The 18,057-nt window shown below is 35.4% G+C and overlaps 1 protein-coding gene across 4 annotated transcripts in view; it reads left to right on the forward strand.

The window, feature by feature from the left end:
- Window positions 1-18,043, forward strand: part of Slc4a7 (solute carrier family 4 member 7) — a 106,788-nt gene extending 88,745 nt beyond the window's left edge. For 3 of the 4 annotated variants that reach the window (XM_029563516.1, XM_029563519.1, XM_029563520.1), the window contains 6 exons: window positions 3,502-3,570; window positions 5,118-5,291; window positions 10,009-10,140; window positions 12,754-12,851; window positions 16,284-16,391; window positions 17,904-18,043. In XM_029563516.1, the coding sequence (XP_029419376.1) occupies window positions 3,502-3,570; window positions 5,118-5,291; window positions 10,009-10,140; window positions 12,754-12,851; window positions 16,284-16,391; window positions 17,904-17,985 (663 nt within the window). In that variant the 3' untranslated portion in view covers window positions 17,986-18,043. The remainder of the gene's footprint in view (window positions 1-3,501; window positions 3,571-5,117; window positions 5,292-10,008; window positions 10,141-12,753; window positions 12,852-16,283; window positions 16,392-17,903) is intronic. The other variant, XM_029563518.1, reaches the window with a different exon arrangement.
- Window positions 18,044-18,057: the final 14 nt, after the last annotated feature.

Raw genomic sequence — 18,057 nt, forward strand, 5'->3', positions numbered from 1 at the left:
CAAAAAGGGATAATTTGATCTCTTCTTTCCCAATTAGTACTCCTTTAATTTCCTTCTCTTGTCTTATTGCTCTAGCAAGAGTTTCAAGTACTGCATTGAAAAGGAGTGGAGATAGTGGGCATCCTTGTCTGGTTCCTGATTTTAATGGGAATGCTTCCAGTTTTTTTCCATTTAGAATGATGTTGGCTGTGGGTTTGTTGAATATAGCTTTAATTATGTTGAGGTATGTTCCCTCCAGTCCAATTCCCTTTAGGACTTTTATCATGAATGCATGCTGAATTTTGTCAAAGGCCTTTTCTACATCCATTGAGATGACCATGTGATTTTTGTCTTTGAGTTCTTTTATAGGATTTATGACATTTATTGACTTGCGTATATTGAACCATCCCTGCATCTCTGGAATAAAGCCTACTTGATCATGGTGAATGATTTGTTGTTGTTGTTGTTGTTGTTGTTCTTGTACATCTGCATTTGGTTTGCAAGTATTTTATTGAGAATTTCTGCATCTATGTTCATTGAAGATATGGGCCTATGGTTTTCTTTTTTGGTTGTGTCATTACCTGGTTTTGATACTAGAGTGATGCTGGCTTCATAGAAGGAATTTGGGAGTTCTCCCTCTTTCTATCTTCCTGAGTAATTTAAATAATATTGGTTGTAGATCTTAAATATCTGGTACAATTCTGTGAATCCATCTGACCCAGGGCTTTTTTTTTTAGTTGGGAGGTTTTATATTACTGTTTCAATTTCCTTATGTGTTCAATTTTCCTTATATGGGTCTTTTTTAACTGTTGATCTCTTCTTGGCATAGCTTTGGTGGTTCCCATGGTTTTAGATATCCATCCATTTCTTTTTGCTTTTCAAATTTAGTAGTGTATACGTTTTTAAAGTATTCCCTTACAATGTTCTGGATCTTTCTGGTGTCTGTTGTGATGTTTCCCCTGTCATCTCTAATTTTGCTGATTTGGAGGTGCTCGCTCTTTTGGTCTTCTGGGCTAAGGGTCTGTCTATCTTGTTTAGGTTTTCAGTGAACCAGCTCTTGGATTCATTGATTGGTTATATTGTTTTCTTTTTTTCTGTTTCACTAATTTCGCCTCTGATTTTTTTGTTATGTTTCTATTTCATTAATTTCTCCTCTGATTTTATTTCTGCTGGGCTTAAGTTTAATTTGCTCTTGCCTTTCCAGAGTCTTAAGTTGCAATGTTAAGTCATTTATTTGTGCTTTTCCTGATTTTTTTTTTTTAATGTAGGCACTTAGACCTATAAACTTCCCTCACAGGATTTCTTTTAAAGTGTTCCAGATGTTTTGTTGTGTTGTATTATCCTTTTCATTTAGTTCCAGGAATACTTTTATTTCTTTCTTAATTTCTTCTTTGACCCATTCATCATTCAGGTGTATATTATTTAATCTCCATGAGTTTGTGTGGTTACTAGGGTTTCTTTTGTGTTGATTTTGAGCTTTATTGTGTTGTGGTCTGATAGAATGCATGGAATTATTTCAATTTTTATTTGCATTTGTTGAGGTTTGTTTTGTGCCCCAGTACGTGGTCAGTTTTGGAGAAAGTTCCATGGGGTGCTTAATAGAAAGCGTGTTCTTTGATGCTTGGGTGGAATATTTGGTAGGTGTCTGTTAGGTTCATTTAATGTATGGTATCATTTAATTCAGATGTCTCTCTGTTCATTCTTTGTTCTGTTGACCTGTCTTTGAAGTGAGACAACAAAAGGATGAATTTTGTTTCTTAATCCATTCTTCTGGGCTGTGTCTTTTGTCTGGGGAGTTCAGTCCATTGTTACTTAAAGTTACTATTAAAAGATGTATATTGGTTGCCATCATTTTAATTTCTGTTTGCATTCGTGATCTAATTTTGTGTTTTCACAGTTATTCTTTAGTTTCTTTCTGTTGCCTCTTGGGTATAGTTGTTCCTTTTTTCATTCTTTGTATTACTTCAAGTATTCTCTAAAGGGCTGGTTTGGGGCATGTATTCTTTCAGCCTACTCGTGTCATGGAAGATTTTTCTTTCCCCTTCAACTATAACAGACATTTTTGCTAGGTAAAGTAATCTGGGTTGGCATCTGTGGTCATTTAGAACTGGGAATACTTTTGTCCAGGCTATTCTAACTTTCATAGTTTACATTGATAAGTCAGCTGATATTCTGATGGGTTTTCTTTTATATGTGACTTGGCAGCTTTCAGTGCTCTCTTTGTTCTGTGCATTTAGTATTTTTACTGTGATATGCCATATGGAGTTTCTTTTCTGTTCCTGTCTGTTTGGTGTTCTGTGTGCTTCCTGTATTTGTATGGGTATATCTTTCTTTAATTTGGGGAAATTCTTTTCTATAATCCTGTTTAAAATCTGGTCAGTACCATTAACCTGAAATTATTCTCCTTCCTCTATGCCTATAATGCATAAATTTGGTCTTTTCATAGTGTCCCACATTTTCAGCATATTCCGTTCCTGTTTTTTAAATTATTCATTTTTCATAATCTTTGCTTGAGTGTTCCAATTCTTCCATTTTATCATCCAGTCTTGATATTCTGTTTTTCATTTCATTCACTGTATTGGTGAGACTTACTCCTATCATTTCAAATTGGCTTATTGAATTTTTCACTTCATTTCAGCCTGAGTTTTCTTCAATGTTTCTATTGCTTTTGTGAATTCAGTCAGAAGTTTAGCCTTTTTAGTTCTTTGATTTGTTTGCCTGTGTGTTCTTTAAATTTGTTGAATTCTTTGATGATGTTTATGACTGTTCTTTTAAATTTTGTGTGCTGGATTATCTCTAGGGGCTTCTCCTTGGAGAACTCTTCTATAGGATTGGTAGTATTTTTTGGGAACATATTATTTTGGTTTTTCATATTATTATTTTTCCATTGTGATTTTTGCATGTGGATTCCTTTTGTTTATGATTCTGGTTTGAAACTCAAGGCTTCCTTTTATTGTGTTGAAGTCTGCTTCTGTTAGAATTATTGGTGTGCCTTGGTTGTTTTCTTATTGAGTAAGTAAAGCTGGTTGGTCTAGGCTTCAGGATCTCTCTTTTGATTTTATATTGGAGGGACCAGATGGTTTCAGTCCAGCTACTCAGGAACTCCAACAGAGACTCAAATCAGGTGCCACTCCAGTAGTACTCTTAAGCTTCCTCCTAAGGTCTGAGCCCCTACTCGAAAGCAGTCACAGCACAATTTAGGAGGCTTGCTAAGGGGAAGCCATAATTTACTCTCTCTCAAATAGTCTGCAAAAATCTGGGCCTCTACTGAAGGGCAGAGAAGTCTAGCCCTGTTGCAGTGGGAGGGGCCACACATAGTCTCTATGTAGAGGGATAGCATGGAGTGATTTGGGGAAGCTCACCACCAAGTGGAGGCCAGATCCAGGCACTCTCAGGAAGTTCACTAAGGTTTGGCAAGAACTTTAAATTCTGTCATTATAGTTATCAGTTATGATTCTGTTTACTCATTAGTGTGAAATTATTTAGTAGAATGAATTCTAATTGTAGTAATTGTATTTACAGTTTATCCCAATGCCAGTTCTGTATGGTGTTTTCCTTTATATGGGAGTTTCATCATTAAAAGGAATCCAGGCAAGTATTTAATATTTAGAAAAACGTAGAACTATTTAAAATTTGCAAAAGTTGTTTTTGTAACAAGTTAATTCTCTGTCTAGTGACATCAGAAACATTTGCCAAATGATTATTCTTCATTGTATGTTTTTCCACAAAAGCGAGATCATTAATTCATCTATTTTCAAAGCCAGTGAAAGGTTATCCAACTGCTTAGTTATGACTAGTGTGTTGAGGGAGGATCAAAGGGATTAGAGTGGAAAGAAATGCATTTTCTGACTTGGGACAGCAGTTTCAATACTGAAACTGAAAGATTATTTAGTTTCTTATACAAATGGTAATTTTGCCACTTATATGCAGCAATAAAAGGCCTATCACATAAATTATTTTCTGTGATTCTCAAAATGATAGTTGAAAGAGGAAAGGAGGAATTCCTGTTTTATAAATCAGAACACTGAAACAGTAGGACTTAAAAAATTATTAGGCAAATAAGCCACAGAGCCTAGTGATTTCACTGCTTTTTGTCTGAATTATGCTTCCAGAAAAACAGCTTGCTAAAATTGACTCAGGTTTGTACAGATATTAGTGAAAAACATTTAGATTAGCACAGTGAGCCCCACAGTGGCCACCTCTTTTCACAGAAATTGTCCACTGGTGTGAAAGTAGCTGGCAGGACTTTTCAAAACAAGCATTTAAGATAGTCCAGCACCGGGCATGGTGGCAGACACCTTTAATCCCAGCACTCAGGAGGCAGAGGTGGGCAGATCTCTCTGAGATCAAGGCTAGCCTAGTCTACTTAGCTACTTCAGACCAGCTGGGGGGCTATAGGGAGACCCTGTCTCAAAAAACAAAATGAAACAAACAAATCATAGGATCTAGTCTCCAGTAATCAAGAAGTATATCATTATCTCACTTGGTTTTTATAGCAGTTTCCTGAGTTAGATAGGTTGATCTTTTTTCCAGTTTGTAATTGAAGAAATTAATGTTCAAAAACATTAAGTGAATAAGTTTGCAACTTCTATGTTAAGTATTTTGCATAGAACTGGTGGCGTTAAAGTTGGAGACACTTTAGAAGGCTGTTATTCCTTAATTGTGCATAGTAGAAAACACGATCACAGAAATTAAATGATGTGTACTTTTGAAATTTGGTCATACAAGATAAACTTACCAGTATTTTAGTGTACCATATTGTATGAAATTTACAAAAATTCAGTAAAAGATATTTGAAATCTACCAAAGTAAAAAATTTTGTCTTCATTACCTTGATGTTCTGTTTTGCTTTGCTTTTTAGTGACAAGGTCTAGATACCCAAACTACCTGTGAGCTCATGGTAATTCTCCTGCCTCAATTCTCCTATGTGCTGGGATTACAGACACACCACCAATCCTGGCTGCCATGATTTTTCTCCTCTCTAGATCTGGCAATTCTTTTCTAAAACAGTCTTTATACTATCAGGACATATCAAGGAATTTATAGTTTCATTTAATACACGAAACACAAAGGATTATCACTTCTTAGCAAAAATGTTTTGTTGATAACTCTTTTCTATTTATTCATTATATACATAGTTTTTTGACCGTATAAAATTATTTGGAATGCCTGCCAAGCACCAGCCTGACCTGATCTACCTTCGCTATGTACCTCTGTGGAAGGTGCACATGTTCACAGTTGTCCAGCTGACCTGCCTCGTCCTGCTGTGGGTGATAAAGGCCTCTGCTGCTGCAGTAGTTTTTCCCATGATGGTAAGTTTTTCAGCCTTATTTTGTTACTAACTCATAATTGTTATTTTCACAGTCATTTTAAACCTATTTCTAAGTACTTGAAAATACTGATGCATTGTTTCTAGCTACAACCTATTACTTTGCATTCAAAATATTCTTATTATATTCTAAGTTGTTTTTAGGTCTTAGTCCTTGAACTACATGGCTCTGTTTTGTAGTTTAAGTAACTCTAGAATTTAGGGCATTTGTCGAACAAATGTGGCAAACATGTAAAGCAAAGCAGCTGAAACAACTGGTTCTTTAATGGAATGTTTCAATGTATTTTGTATAGAAATAAACAGATCTAGATGTTTAAAAGTTAGAAAGGCCATAGATGATTTTAATAAGATAATCCATATAATTCTCTAGATTATCATAGACTACTGCATTATACAAATAGGTAGTATTTGTCTTTTTCTTATTACTTTATATACTTTATTTGTTTATTTATTTATTTATAATTATTTTTGGTCTTTCTGAGACAGGGTCTTCCTGAAGCCCCAGCTGTCCTAGAACTCACTATGTGGGCCAGGCTGGCCTTGAACTCACAGAGATCCGCCTGCCTCTGCCTCCCGAGTACTGGGATTAAAGCCATGTGCCACCACGCCCGGCATATATATTTTATTTTTTTGTATGGCCAAAGAAAACATTAAAAGATTAAAAACTGTAAAAATTAGTTGAATAATACTTTCTGATCACAATTATATCAGAAATGAGAAACCACTAAAATAGTTAAAGATTTGAAAAGTAAACTCTGTTAAGAATGCTCAGTTAAAAAATCATGTGGCCATAAGGAAAGTGAGGGCACTTTAAGGAAATGTTGGGCAAAGATTTGAGTACAGGTGGCTTTGTACACTCAGAGGAAGATGTACACCCCATGTGGACTTTATTACCTAGGAAGATAAACACAGCCAAGATCAGTAGTGGAGTAGTAGTCTCTCCAAGTCAGGAAAAAAAAAAATGAAAGTAAACTATTATGCAAGTTTAAGAAAGAGATAAAACCACAGATGTACGAGAGATTGAGATTCAAATGGAGCACGAGTCAACGGACATTTTTCTACAAAGGGTCAGGTAGTAAATATTTTTGGTAGGTAAGTAGATAGTATTAGATAGATAGTAAATATTTCATAGGTCAGGAGAATATTATGTCGGTACTTGTTTAATACAAGAGAGAAATAAATTTTTATAATGTGATAAAAATTAAATAGTTGTACAGTGGTTTTTGGTTGTTATAAATTTAGGATTACTGATGAGAGGAATGGAATTCTTTTTTATTGGGGATAATATTTCACTTAGTTGATAGTCAAGATTAATATTTATATTTATTAGCAAAACTGGGGCAGAGCTCAGTAGTAGTATTACATAGCGTGCATTAGGCCTGAATTTGATTCTATACACTGAAAAAAAGTGGGGAGAAACCTTTATTCTCACTTTAATTCTAGAGTTTGCCTATAAAAACTATTCTTAGGGGCTGGAGAGATGGTTCAGGAGTTAAGAGCACTGACTGTTCTTATATAAGATTGGGGTTTGAATCTCAGCACCCACATGGTAGCTAACAACCATCCATAATTCCAGTTCCAGGGAATCCAGTGCCCTCTTCTGCCCTCTGTAGGCACTGCACAGCATGGATGTACTTACATGCAGGCATAACACTCATATACATTAAATAAATAAAAATAAATAAAATATTAACAACAACAAACAACTATTCTTAGCTGAAGGGCTCTACACAAGTGGCTAATGAGCCAGATTATTACTATTTTTATTTTATGTGTATGAGTATATTGCCTGCATGTATATAAGTGTACCCATGTCATACAATGCCCACGGAGGTCAGAAGAGGGAGTCAGATTCCCCTGGAACTGGAATTGGGGACAGTTAGTCACCATGTGCCTGCTGGTGACTGAACCTGGGTCCTCTGCAAGAGCAGCCAGTGCTTTTAGCTTGTGAGCTATCTCTCTAAGCCCCAAGTATATCTTACTTTTAAAGAACAGACAGTGATAGTGATTGTAGACTGAAGGAAAGGAAAGGTAGATACTCAGTTTTTCTCATGAAACACTAAAAAGATCTTAATTCCAAAGCTTAACAAAGTTGCAAAAGATATTATGATATCCTCTTTTGAATATAGATATAAACAGCTTAAAATATCAGCACATAAACATTATTTCTTAGAGCTGTGTATCATAATTAGGCAGATAATGGTACTTTAGCATCAAAAAGAACACATTTGTAGTTGTATTCTTTTTAACTTTTTAGTTAAAATCAAATGAAAAAGATCCTTAATAGAATTTTAAGAAATAAATAAATATAAATAGAAAAAGGTCCTTAATAGAATCGATAACAATCATGTTAAAGTGGCTGGTTACAAGAACACATCCGCAGGAATAGATAGTTTCCATCTCAACAGTAGGAAACTGTGGGGAAATACCATTAACAGAGGTAGCCAAACCCCAGAAAGTGTTTAAAGGTTAGCTAAAATGAAAAGAGATTTTAGAAAAATTAAAGAAAAGGCTTTCTTACTGTGTCAGTTTCTTATGGCCACTCTACCAAGTACCACAATCTGCATGGCTTAAAACAACAACAGAAATTGCATAAAAAGTTATGGAGACTAAAAGTTGGAAATAAATGAAATCAAGGTGTGAGCAGAGCCATGTCCTTCTGAAACTTGCAGTGAGTTCTTCCTCTCTCTTCCTACTGTTAGTTTCTTGTGTTCCTTGCCCTGCAGCTGCAGGACTACAATCTGAATGTGGTCACAGCATGTCCTTTCTATGTCTCTGTTTGCACACAACATGACCTTTTTATAGACACTGCTCATAGTTCTCTAGGAATCTGTCCTACTTCATTCAGTATGATTATCTTAATTATGTCTGCAAAAACACTATTACCAAATTTGGAAATACTAGGGGTTGAGACTTCAACTTGTTTTTAATAGGGGGCAGGAAATTGGACTCAAAGCAGTATTAAAAGACATAAAACTTGAACCAACAGCTATACTGTTGTTACTGTGTACTTTTTAAAAATTTTTTTATTTTTATTTTTGGAGACAGGGTCTCTTGATCTCACAGAGATCCTCCTACTTCTTTCTCCCGAGTGTTGGGATTTAAAAACATGTGCCACCATGCCCGGCTAAGTTCTTTGAAATAGCATGTGGGTATGATACAGCTCTGAGCATGAAATTTACTAGATTTATTTGAATTGTGTGGTTTGGGATGGGGGTGGTGTCATTATGAACCAGATAAATAATTTTAAACGTTAAAAAATTACTTATTATTTTTATTTTATGTATTGCCTGTATGTAGGTAAGTGCACCCATGTCATGCAGTGTCCATGGAGGTCAGAAGAAACTGTCGGATCCCCTGGGACTGGAGTTACAGACAGTTGTTAGCTGCCATGTGGGTGCTGGGATTTAAACCTGGGTCTTCTGCAAGAATAACCAGTGTTCTTAACTGCTGAGCCATCTCTCTAGCCCCCAGATAAATAATTTTAAAGCACATAGAGAGAAATAAGTGTCAGATTTAAACAAAAGGATGGCAAAAGTGGTCTTTATCTTGTGAGTGTGGATTACATGTATATAATTTACCGTAAGCATCAAACTATACAAATAGTTTATTTGTTAGAAAAGAAAAAGTTAATAAGTGACAGAAAATAAGACAATAGAAGAGTATAATTAGGTGTGGCTTTTGCTATTTACTTGATTGTTTTGCACTTAAACCATAGCGTTTGGATAAACAAATAATTAAAAATTACTGTAAGGTCAGTGTAGCCAACCCAATATGGAACTGATATAGCAATGAATAAATAGAGGAAATAGACTAATGAGTCCAGAGTTTCATCTGACTATATGGCAGTATTATCACTGGACTACCATAAACAGGTTATCAGAGGTGGTCATTTCCTTAGTCAGAAAGCTTAGAGAATGTTCAGAGAGCTAACTATAAACTGTCTTAATACCATATTAAGAAAGAAATTCTAGATGAACTCAAAGTATAAAGTTGTAGAAAATTTTGAAAAGTGTTTATTATATAACTCAATGATGAGTGATAACTTTCAAAGAAATGTATTAGTAAAAGAAAGGTAAATATGTTTAGCGAGGTGATGAAGATTTTATGTGATCAGAGGCATTTTAAACAGAGTAGAACTGTGTTGTGAACTGGGAGAAAATGTAATGCATACGGTGATGGAGGATTTCTATCAAAAGTATTCAGACCCTTACAAGTTTATAAACAAGTTATTTTTAAAAATGGGAGGAAAACAGGGAAAGGATAGAAGACAGCAAGTAACAGAAGAGGAAAGCTAGGTCAGCATTGGAAAACATCCTCATTCTCAGTAACCTTTCCTCCTGTTGAAAAATTAAAACTCAATTCTAGGAATAGAGACCCTAATGTATTACCTCAGAGATTTTCTTTTTAATGACAGGTACATACATAATGTAAAAATCTATGAAAGTTATCTCTATTGAGAACGATTTTTTTTCTTTTTCTTCCATTGTAGGTTGGTTTTTCTGTGTGTGTGTATATGTGTGTGTTTTAGCAGACAGTTTTACAATGCAAATAAATAACTCAGTTCCTTTGGAATGGCGTGAAATACTTTTTAAACTAAATGAAAGCTACATTTCCTTTTATTTATGGATTTAATAAACCCTTGCTGTATTCTTTAAGTGGAAATTATATGTTACTATCTTGTTCCCTATCTTTTTAAGGTTCTTGCATTAGTTTTTGTACGCAAGCTCATGGACTTGTGTTTCACAAAGAGAGAACTTAGTTGGCTTGATGATCTTATGCCGGAAAGCAAGAAAAAGAAAGAAGATGACAAAAAGAAAAAAGAGAAAGCGGTAAAAAATAAGAATTTTAGATTTTCCCTAGTCTCTTGTTTAATGTTTTGCATCATTTAGGAGACATTATTTGGTACCTTACTTGGTACCTTTAATCCTTAAAGGAACCTTATGAAGTATGGGCACTGTTGGTATCCTTGTGTACTGAGGTGAGACAAAGAGAGGTTGGACAGCTTGTCCTAAATACAGCTTCTTACCTATTTTTCCATCTTGCCCCAGTAGATTTCTTAAACAACATTTTTTTAAACTGTACATTGTATTCACTTAAAACTATAGGCATTAGAACTTTTAGTAGTACTGAAGCACACAATAGTTTTATATCTAAAAAGCTATAATGGGGCTGGGATGAGGGCCCAGCAGATAGTGCACTTGCTGCACAAGCATAAGGACCTTAGTTCACATCCCCAACAACCACGTAAAAACCTCATTATGACTGCTTGTGCTTGTACTCCCTGCTCTATGAGGTGCAGAGACAGGAGGCTCTCCAGGGCTTGCTGACCACCAGCCTAGCTCTGGGTTCAATGAGATATCCTGTCTCAAAGGAATGAGTAGGTGCAGAGGTGATAGAGCTGGACATGTAGTATCCTTTGGCCTCTGTACAGGAACACACACACACACACACACACACACAAACCATAAATAAACTTTGGTCCCTTTTATTTTTTATTAGACTCATGGTCACTAAGTTGTCCATGCTGATTTTAAACTCCTAGGCTCAAGGGCTCTTCCTACCTCTGTCTCCTAAGTAGCTGAGACTAAAGCATACCACCACACCCAGCTAAATTTTATTAACTGTGTATGTGTGTATGTGTGTGTGTGTGTGTGCATATGGTATGCTTGCAGGTAAGGTATGCATATGTGGAGGTCAAAGCAAAGCGTTCAGGAGTCAGTTCTCTCAAACTCAAGATTTCCAGGCTTGTGTGACAAGCACCTTTACAAAACTGCTGAGCCATCTCACTGGGCCAATTTTTAGTTTTTATAATCAGTTTATGTAGCATAGTTAGTTGTTCTGTACAAAGAGATTTAACTATAAACACTTTATTCTGGATTTGATCTTTTGTTTTTTAACTTTGTGCTATTACCGAATAAGAAATAGAAATAATATGGTTTTGTAGATTGAATAAGATTTAAATACCTTCCTCAGTTTTCCTATTCAAAATTTGTTTGAAAACTTTGAAGTTGGGCTCCCTGTGTATCCCAGGCTGGTCTAGATCTTGTGATCACTCTGCTGTAGTTCTCTTCCATTCCATCTGCATGCTTGGGGTGACTTTGTGCACCAACACAGTTGGCTACATATTTTTAATGTGATGGTCTTAAATATAGATAGGAAAATTACTGGTTTTATGTATACTAATCAACCAAAATTATATAATTAGGATATTCGTTAGAATATTTATTTAAATGAGACTCAAAACTTGAAATTAAAAGAATTTGTTTTCTTTCAAATTTATATGTATAAATATGTAAGCTTTTAGTGAGTTTTCTTCATTAATATATTGTAAAATGCTTAGGTTATAACGCTTACTTGCTTTATTTCTGCTTCTATTAGTTAGAGTATGATTGAGAGGCACATAATTTTAAAGAAAAGAAGTATAAATACATTAAAAAAAACCCAGGGATCAATTCTCTCATTCTTGCAAGTAAGTGATTTAATGCATGGTTCCACAGAATTATCAGGGCCACCTTGTTATTTCTCCTTGTGCCCAAATGTAGTTTCCATCTTCAGTTCACCTTCTGCGTCAAAATACCTGCTAAACCCTAGCTGTCATACAAGTAACAGAGGCACTAGGAAGAGAGGACAGAAGGCAAAATACTTTATTCTGTTCTGTATCTTCAGGAATCTTCACAAAAATGTCATTCAGTAAGCTGCTTGTACTAGGCCCTGCTGAGTTGCAAAGAATGCTGAGAAATTTAGTGTAGCAGGTTTAAATCTAGATACTTTGTCAGTTAAAAATAGTGCAATTTCTGATAGTAGGGAGACCAGTGTGGCCTGTCTCTCCTCTATTTCTTTATGTCCTTCCCTTACTAATTGCCATAATTTGAGTCCATATCTATTGTCCAGGTGGTTCTAAACCTAGGCTGATGTCCCCTCCAAAGGGCATTTTCCAGTGTCTAAGACATTTTGGTTATTAGAACTGGAGGCCCTGCTACTGGCACATATTAAACCTGTACTTGAAAAATATTCTGTATACACAGAATTCCCCCCACAACAAAGAATTATTTTGCTTTATGTATCATTGTTGCAGAGGTTGGAAAACCTTCCCTTAGACAAATGAGCTTTTGCTCACTGTATTTTGATGAGACAAGAGGTTTCAGTTTTATCCCCTATTCTGTACCTGTATAAGAACTAGTGTTGAAGCTTATGTAAATTGATTTCTAGACAATATTAATAATTTGTTTCCAGAACTAGAAGATATATGAAATTAGTATAAGTGGTTCTTTTCATTTTATACTTTAAGTATATGCCTATATTGCCAAAAAAGATTTAGTTATGATGGCTATGTTTACATAATAATGTCAGTTTGGGTCTCAAAGTTTTTAAGGTTTTCTTAGTAACAGATCCTCCTGGAAGTACTCTGGAAAAAGTAATCTCTTCATGTATGTACTCTAAAGGAAGCTGAGCGGATGCTTCAGGATGGTGGTGATACTGTACACCTTCCATTTGAAAGTGGGAGTGTCTTGCAAATTCCAGTTAAGACCCTGAAATATAGGTAAGATATAACTTTTGTACAGAATATTTTTATGCATATCAAGTGTATATATAAGATGGGTATAATACTAATTTAAATAATGATTTTGATTTTTAAAAGATGATGAAATCTGCATCTGACCTGTCAGCTAAAGGGGAGCTTCATGCGGTTTGAGATGAAGCCTCTCAGTCTTTCTTTCCCACCCAGGTTGCAGGCAGGCACAGAGCTGGGCTGGGATCAAAGTCTCATGCTAACTCTTGCACCAAGTCAACAAGCATTACTTGTCTTGAATCTTGACATCTCTCTAAACACTTAAAATATTTTTTTAATTAGTTTTATTTTATGTGTATGAGTTTATTGCTTGCATATGTGTAAGTGCACCTGTGTCATGCAGTGCCCACAAAGATCAGAAGAAGGCATCAGATCTCCTGGAACTGGAGTTACGGGTGGCTGTTAGCTGCCACATTGGTGCTGGTAATCGAACCAGGTCATCTGCAAGAGTAGTCAGTCCTCTTAACTGCTGAACCATCTCTCCAGTGCCTTAACAACACTTAAAATCAGTACACAGGTTTCAACGTTCCATGTTTTGAGAAGTATTGCTTTTTCTTTTCTCCCTTAAGGTCATTATATGCTGGGTAATGAAACATTTGCAATCAGTTTTTGATAACTTCCTTGCTGGACTCATGTTTAGAGCCTCCCTTGCTCTCCAGTTTCTAATGATGAAATCTGTTGACAGTGAGGGAGGTTAGCCATAAGGTTTTGTGAAAAATTATCACTTATGGTTCTAAAGACACAGAGTTCAGAACTGTAGACCTTTTATGTGGTTTTAAAAGATTAAGGACCTGTGTTGTTGATTCTTATTTCTAAATACCTGTTTAATTTCTGATTAGCTAGTTAGAGTAGAGCGTTCACTTTTAGAGCATATATAGATTCCTTTCCTAACCAGTTGATTGAAAAATGTTCATTGGTATTTAACTTGCTTTAACCTTTCTGTATTTTAAATTATTCTTCTTAGTTTTACAGTTTTAGCTGTGATAAATTAATCACATCCTTTCCTCTGATTTTTGCTACTAATTATTATTGGATTCATTCTGTGTTATTTTCATGATTTTCCCTAAAACCTTTCTGTATTTTAGATGCCAGATATGAGATCTCAATATATATAGCTGTAGTGCACTGTGTTACTAGGTTTTATAAATGTGTTGGTTTCATTGATTGTACCTGAGAAGAGTTCTGAGGAACTCTCACTTTTCGTTGAGATTATTTGCCACTTTCTGTCCTGTTTTCTGATTTCCTCCGTGAGATTATATTAGACCACCACAAATGCAAGTTGAATGAATGCTGTCTGATGTCTCCTTTTATCTTTTTTAAGTGATGACATAAATCATGATTGACGCTGCTTTTCTTAAAATGGATAACCTGCTTGCCATGTTTTATCTCTTTTGTTGTTTAAGAGCAGCCAGTGCTCTTAACCATTGAGCTATCTCTCCAGTCCCTACATTGATAATTTAATGTGATCAAAGTTTTTCTTCTTTTTGCAGTACTGATTATTAAACTTAAGAGTCCTTTGCTTACTGTGCATGTTAAGCAAGGGATCTACCATGTTGTTACTTCCCCAGTTCACATTTTACTGTTTTGAGACAAGGTCTTACTGAACTGGCCAGGCTAGCCTTTAATTTGTGATCTACTGTTTCAGCCTGTGGCCTGTGAGTAGCTGAGGTTACATGCCTGCAGTATACCTATTCATGTGATTCAGTTTAACATATTTGTTTGCATGAATTGTTTTTCTTTTGGTGAATAAAAAGAGCTTATAGAGCCGGGTGTGGTGGCACACGCCTTTAATCCCAGCAGAGGCAGGTGGATCTCTGTGAGTTCAAGGCCAGCCTGGTCTATGTAGTGAGTTCCAGGACAGCTGGAGCTACAGGGAGACCCCGTCTTATAGAGATACTGCAATTAAGTTTGTGAACGTTTTATATTACTTGTAAGTACATTGAACTTTGGCTCATTATTGGATTTGGGGTCTTGGAGTCATTTTGCAATGTTTCATAGAAATGTAGAATGGTTACGGGGGCTGGAGAGATGGCTCAGCGGTTAAGAACACTGGTTGTTCTTGCAGAAGATCTGGGTTTGAATCCCAGCACCCACATGGCAGCTAACACCTGTCCGTAACTCCAGTTCTGGGGAATCCAACAGCTTCTTCTGTCTTCTACAGTGCGTGCACACACGTAAAATAAAAATAATAAATAAAATATAAAAAAAAGAAATGTAGAGTGGTTACATTTGTCTTTTATAATAAATGGACAGTGTACTATCCTTTTTTATTTTGATGCATTTGTTAAAATAACACTTTGGGGCTAGAGACATAGCTCAGCGGTTAAGAATACTGACTTTTCTTGGAAGAAGACCCGGATTCGAATCCCAGCACTCACATGGCAGGTAACAACTGTCCGTAACTCCAATTCCAGGGGATCTGACAGCCTTGTCTGTCTTCTGTGGGCATTGCACAACATGGGTACACTTACCTACATGCAGGCAATACACGCATACACATAAAATAAAAATAACAAAATGTAAAAAAAAAAGAAATGTAGAGTGGTTACATTTGTCTTTTATAATAAATGGACAGTGTACTATCCTTTTTTATTTTGATGCATTTGTTAAAATAACACTGGGGGATGGAGAGATAGCTAAGTGGTTAAGAATACTGACTGTTCTTGCAGAAGACCCAGGTTCGAATCCCAGCACCCACATGGCAGCTAACAACTGTCCATAACTCCAGTTCCAGGGGATACGACAGTCTCTTCTGTCATCTGTGGGCGTTGCATGACATGGGTGCACTCACTACATGCAGGCAATACATGCATACACATAAAATAACGATAATAAAATGTTAAAAAAAAATAACACTTTGACACGGAACATAGTTAATATTTGTAAAATTGAGTTTTTGTTATCAAAATATTTTCAGAACTTCATTTTTCAGTTATTCTAGCTTCAAAAAATTGCTAAAGAGGAAAGACTTTAAAATTGTGATTTCTTTTTCTTACATACTGTGGATGTTTAGTTATATTTTTAGACTGCAAACACATTAATCAGTTTGATATTATTCAATAATGTAGCCTATTTCATCAAATGGTATCGCTGCTGGGGTATTACTCAAGTACTTCTGAGACTCCGAATTGAATTCTGAAATGAAGATATGTAAATAAATCTTGCTAACATAATCAATCTTGCTCTTAGTTTTGATTGAAGGAAGATCGAATTCTTCATGAGGACTTTCTCACAAACTTCCAGGAACTCCAGGCTTATAGTTTTGACCTTGGTTTAAGTGCATGACAAGTATTTTTGCAATTTTAAATTGATGAAAAGTAATTTTTTAATGCTAATAAAAATGACAATATTAATGCTTTTGCAAGTACTGAACACTAACCACAAAGTGTATTTGTTCTTCAGTATTGACCCTTCAGTTGTTAATATATCAGATGAAATGGCCAAAACTGCACAGTGGAAGGCACTTTCCATGAGTACTGAGAATGCCAAAGTAACCAGACCTAACACGAGGTAGTTAATGACTCTTTGTACATTTGTGACTTTTGCCACTTTTCTCTTACTTAGGGTAGTTATGTAGTAAACCACAGCATTTCACTTAATTTGCTTACTATTCTCCTTACTGGACAAAACCTTTTCTTTTTCACTTCCTCCTTCTTTCCATCCATCCTATTTACCTGTGACCTGATCGATCATGATTAAGTTCCCCTCTATGATTATGTTTATAAATTTTAAATTTATAGTTGTATATTTCAAAAAAAGCAATTTTATGGTAAAGATATTCTGTATAATAGTGCAGAATAATTATTTACAAGCTTAAAAAAATTGTAAAGATAATCACTAAGGATTAAATCAGTACAGCTAGGCATGGTGGGCATACTCCTGTAAACCTCAGAAGGTAAAGACAGAATTGTCACAAGTTTGAAGCCAGCATAATCTACATAGTGAGTTACATATAAGACAACCTGTTTTCAAAAAAAGAAAAAAAAAAAGTAATTATACTTTCTTTTGATCCAAGAATAAAGAACAATAGTTGTTTTCCTTTTGTTGTTATTTTTAGCATATCATTTCTTCAGGTAATGTATACATTTATCCTTAAGATATTTATTTACATATGTGTGTATATAATACAGTTTTATAGTGAACCACATATTGAAGCTTCCCTAACCCTCCCTTACATTTCTTGCCATGATAATTATTAGAACTTTAGTTCATGGGTCTGAAGACACAAGGTGACAGCCCAGTCACTCATGTTCAACTAGTGTATCTTCCTAACAGCTCGTCCGGTGCTTGTGCTGGGTGTTAGTAGATGCTGTTCAGGCACTAGATCAAGACCAGTCCAGGCAGGCCCTCATGTTCCTAGTTCTGCTTATCTACTGTTTTTCTGAGCTCTTCATTGTGATATGACTAGTGTTTTGTAAGCTCTTTTATTTTCCTACTTAATCTATCTTTTGGGGGGTGGGATTTCTTGAGTTCTAATTTTCTAAGCTTGACTATTGCCTTTTTTGGTTTCCGTCTTTAGCCTATAGGTTTTAAGGTTTTAAAATTCTTTGCAGTGTTGCTTGTTCTGTACAGAATGATCAGACTTAACTCTTAGTTCTTCTAACATCCTGTCATCACCCTTGACCTAGGTTGTTAATATAGGCCTTACATCGATCTTTTATACTTCACCTGTCATATGGCTTGGGCCTCAATTCAAAATCACATGATGATAAGATACTAGTGATAAGACCACATCCTGACTTTATTCATACTAAAAAGTGACTTGTTGAGAAGAAGGTGTTCATAGGAAGTAAGAGGGAGATGAAAGAGGGTAATGGGGGATGAATATGACCAAAATATATTATATTCATGTTTGAAATTGTGAAAGAAACAAAACCAGGTTATTAGAGCAAGTTGTGTTAGCAAACAACTCAAAGGTTTATTGTAGATATTCCTTGTTGACCATGTTGAGAATCTAATGTTGAGAATTTAATATTGATTCTTTCAAAAATGATTTTTCCCCTTCATTATTGTTTTAAACAGCTCTGAAAAGCCTTTGAGTGTGACAATAAATTTCGAAGATGAGTCATCAAAAAAGTACCTGGATGCTGAAACTTCACTGTAGAATCAAATCAAGAAGAACTCTTTAGAGATACATGCCTATATCTGTATGTATATATATATATATATATATATA

This window comes from Nannospalax galili, unplaced genomic scaffold (genome assembly GCF_000622305.1).
Source record: "Nannospalax galili isolate Female #2095 unplaced genomic scaffold, S.galili_v1.0 scaffold215, whole genome shotgun sequence".
In the NCBI taxonomy this organism is placed as follows: domain Eukaryota; kingdom Metazoa; phylum Chordata; class Mammalia; order Rodentia; family Spalacidae; genus Nannospalax; species Nannospalax galili.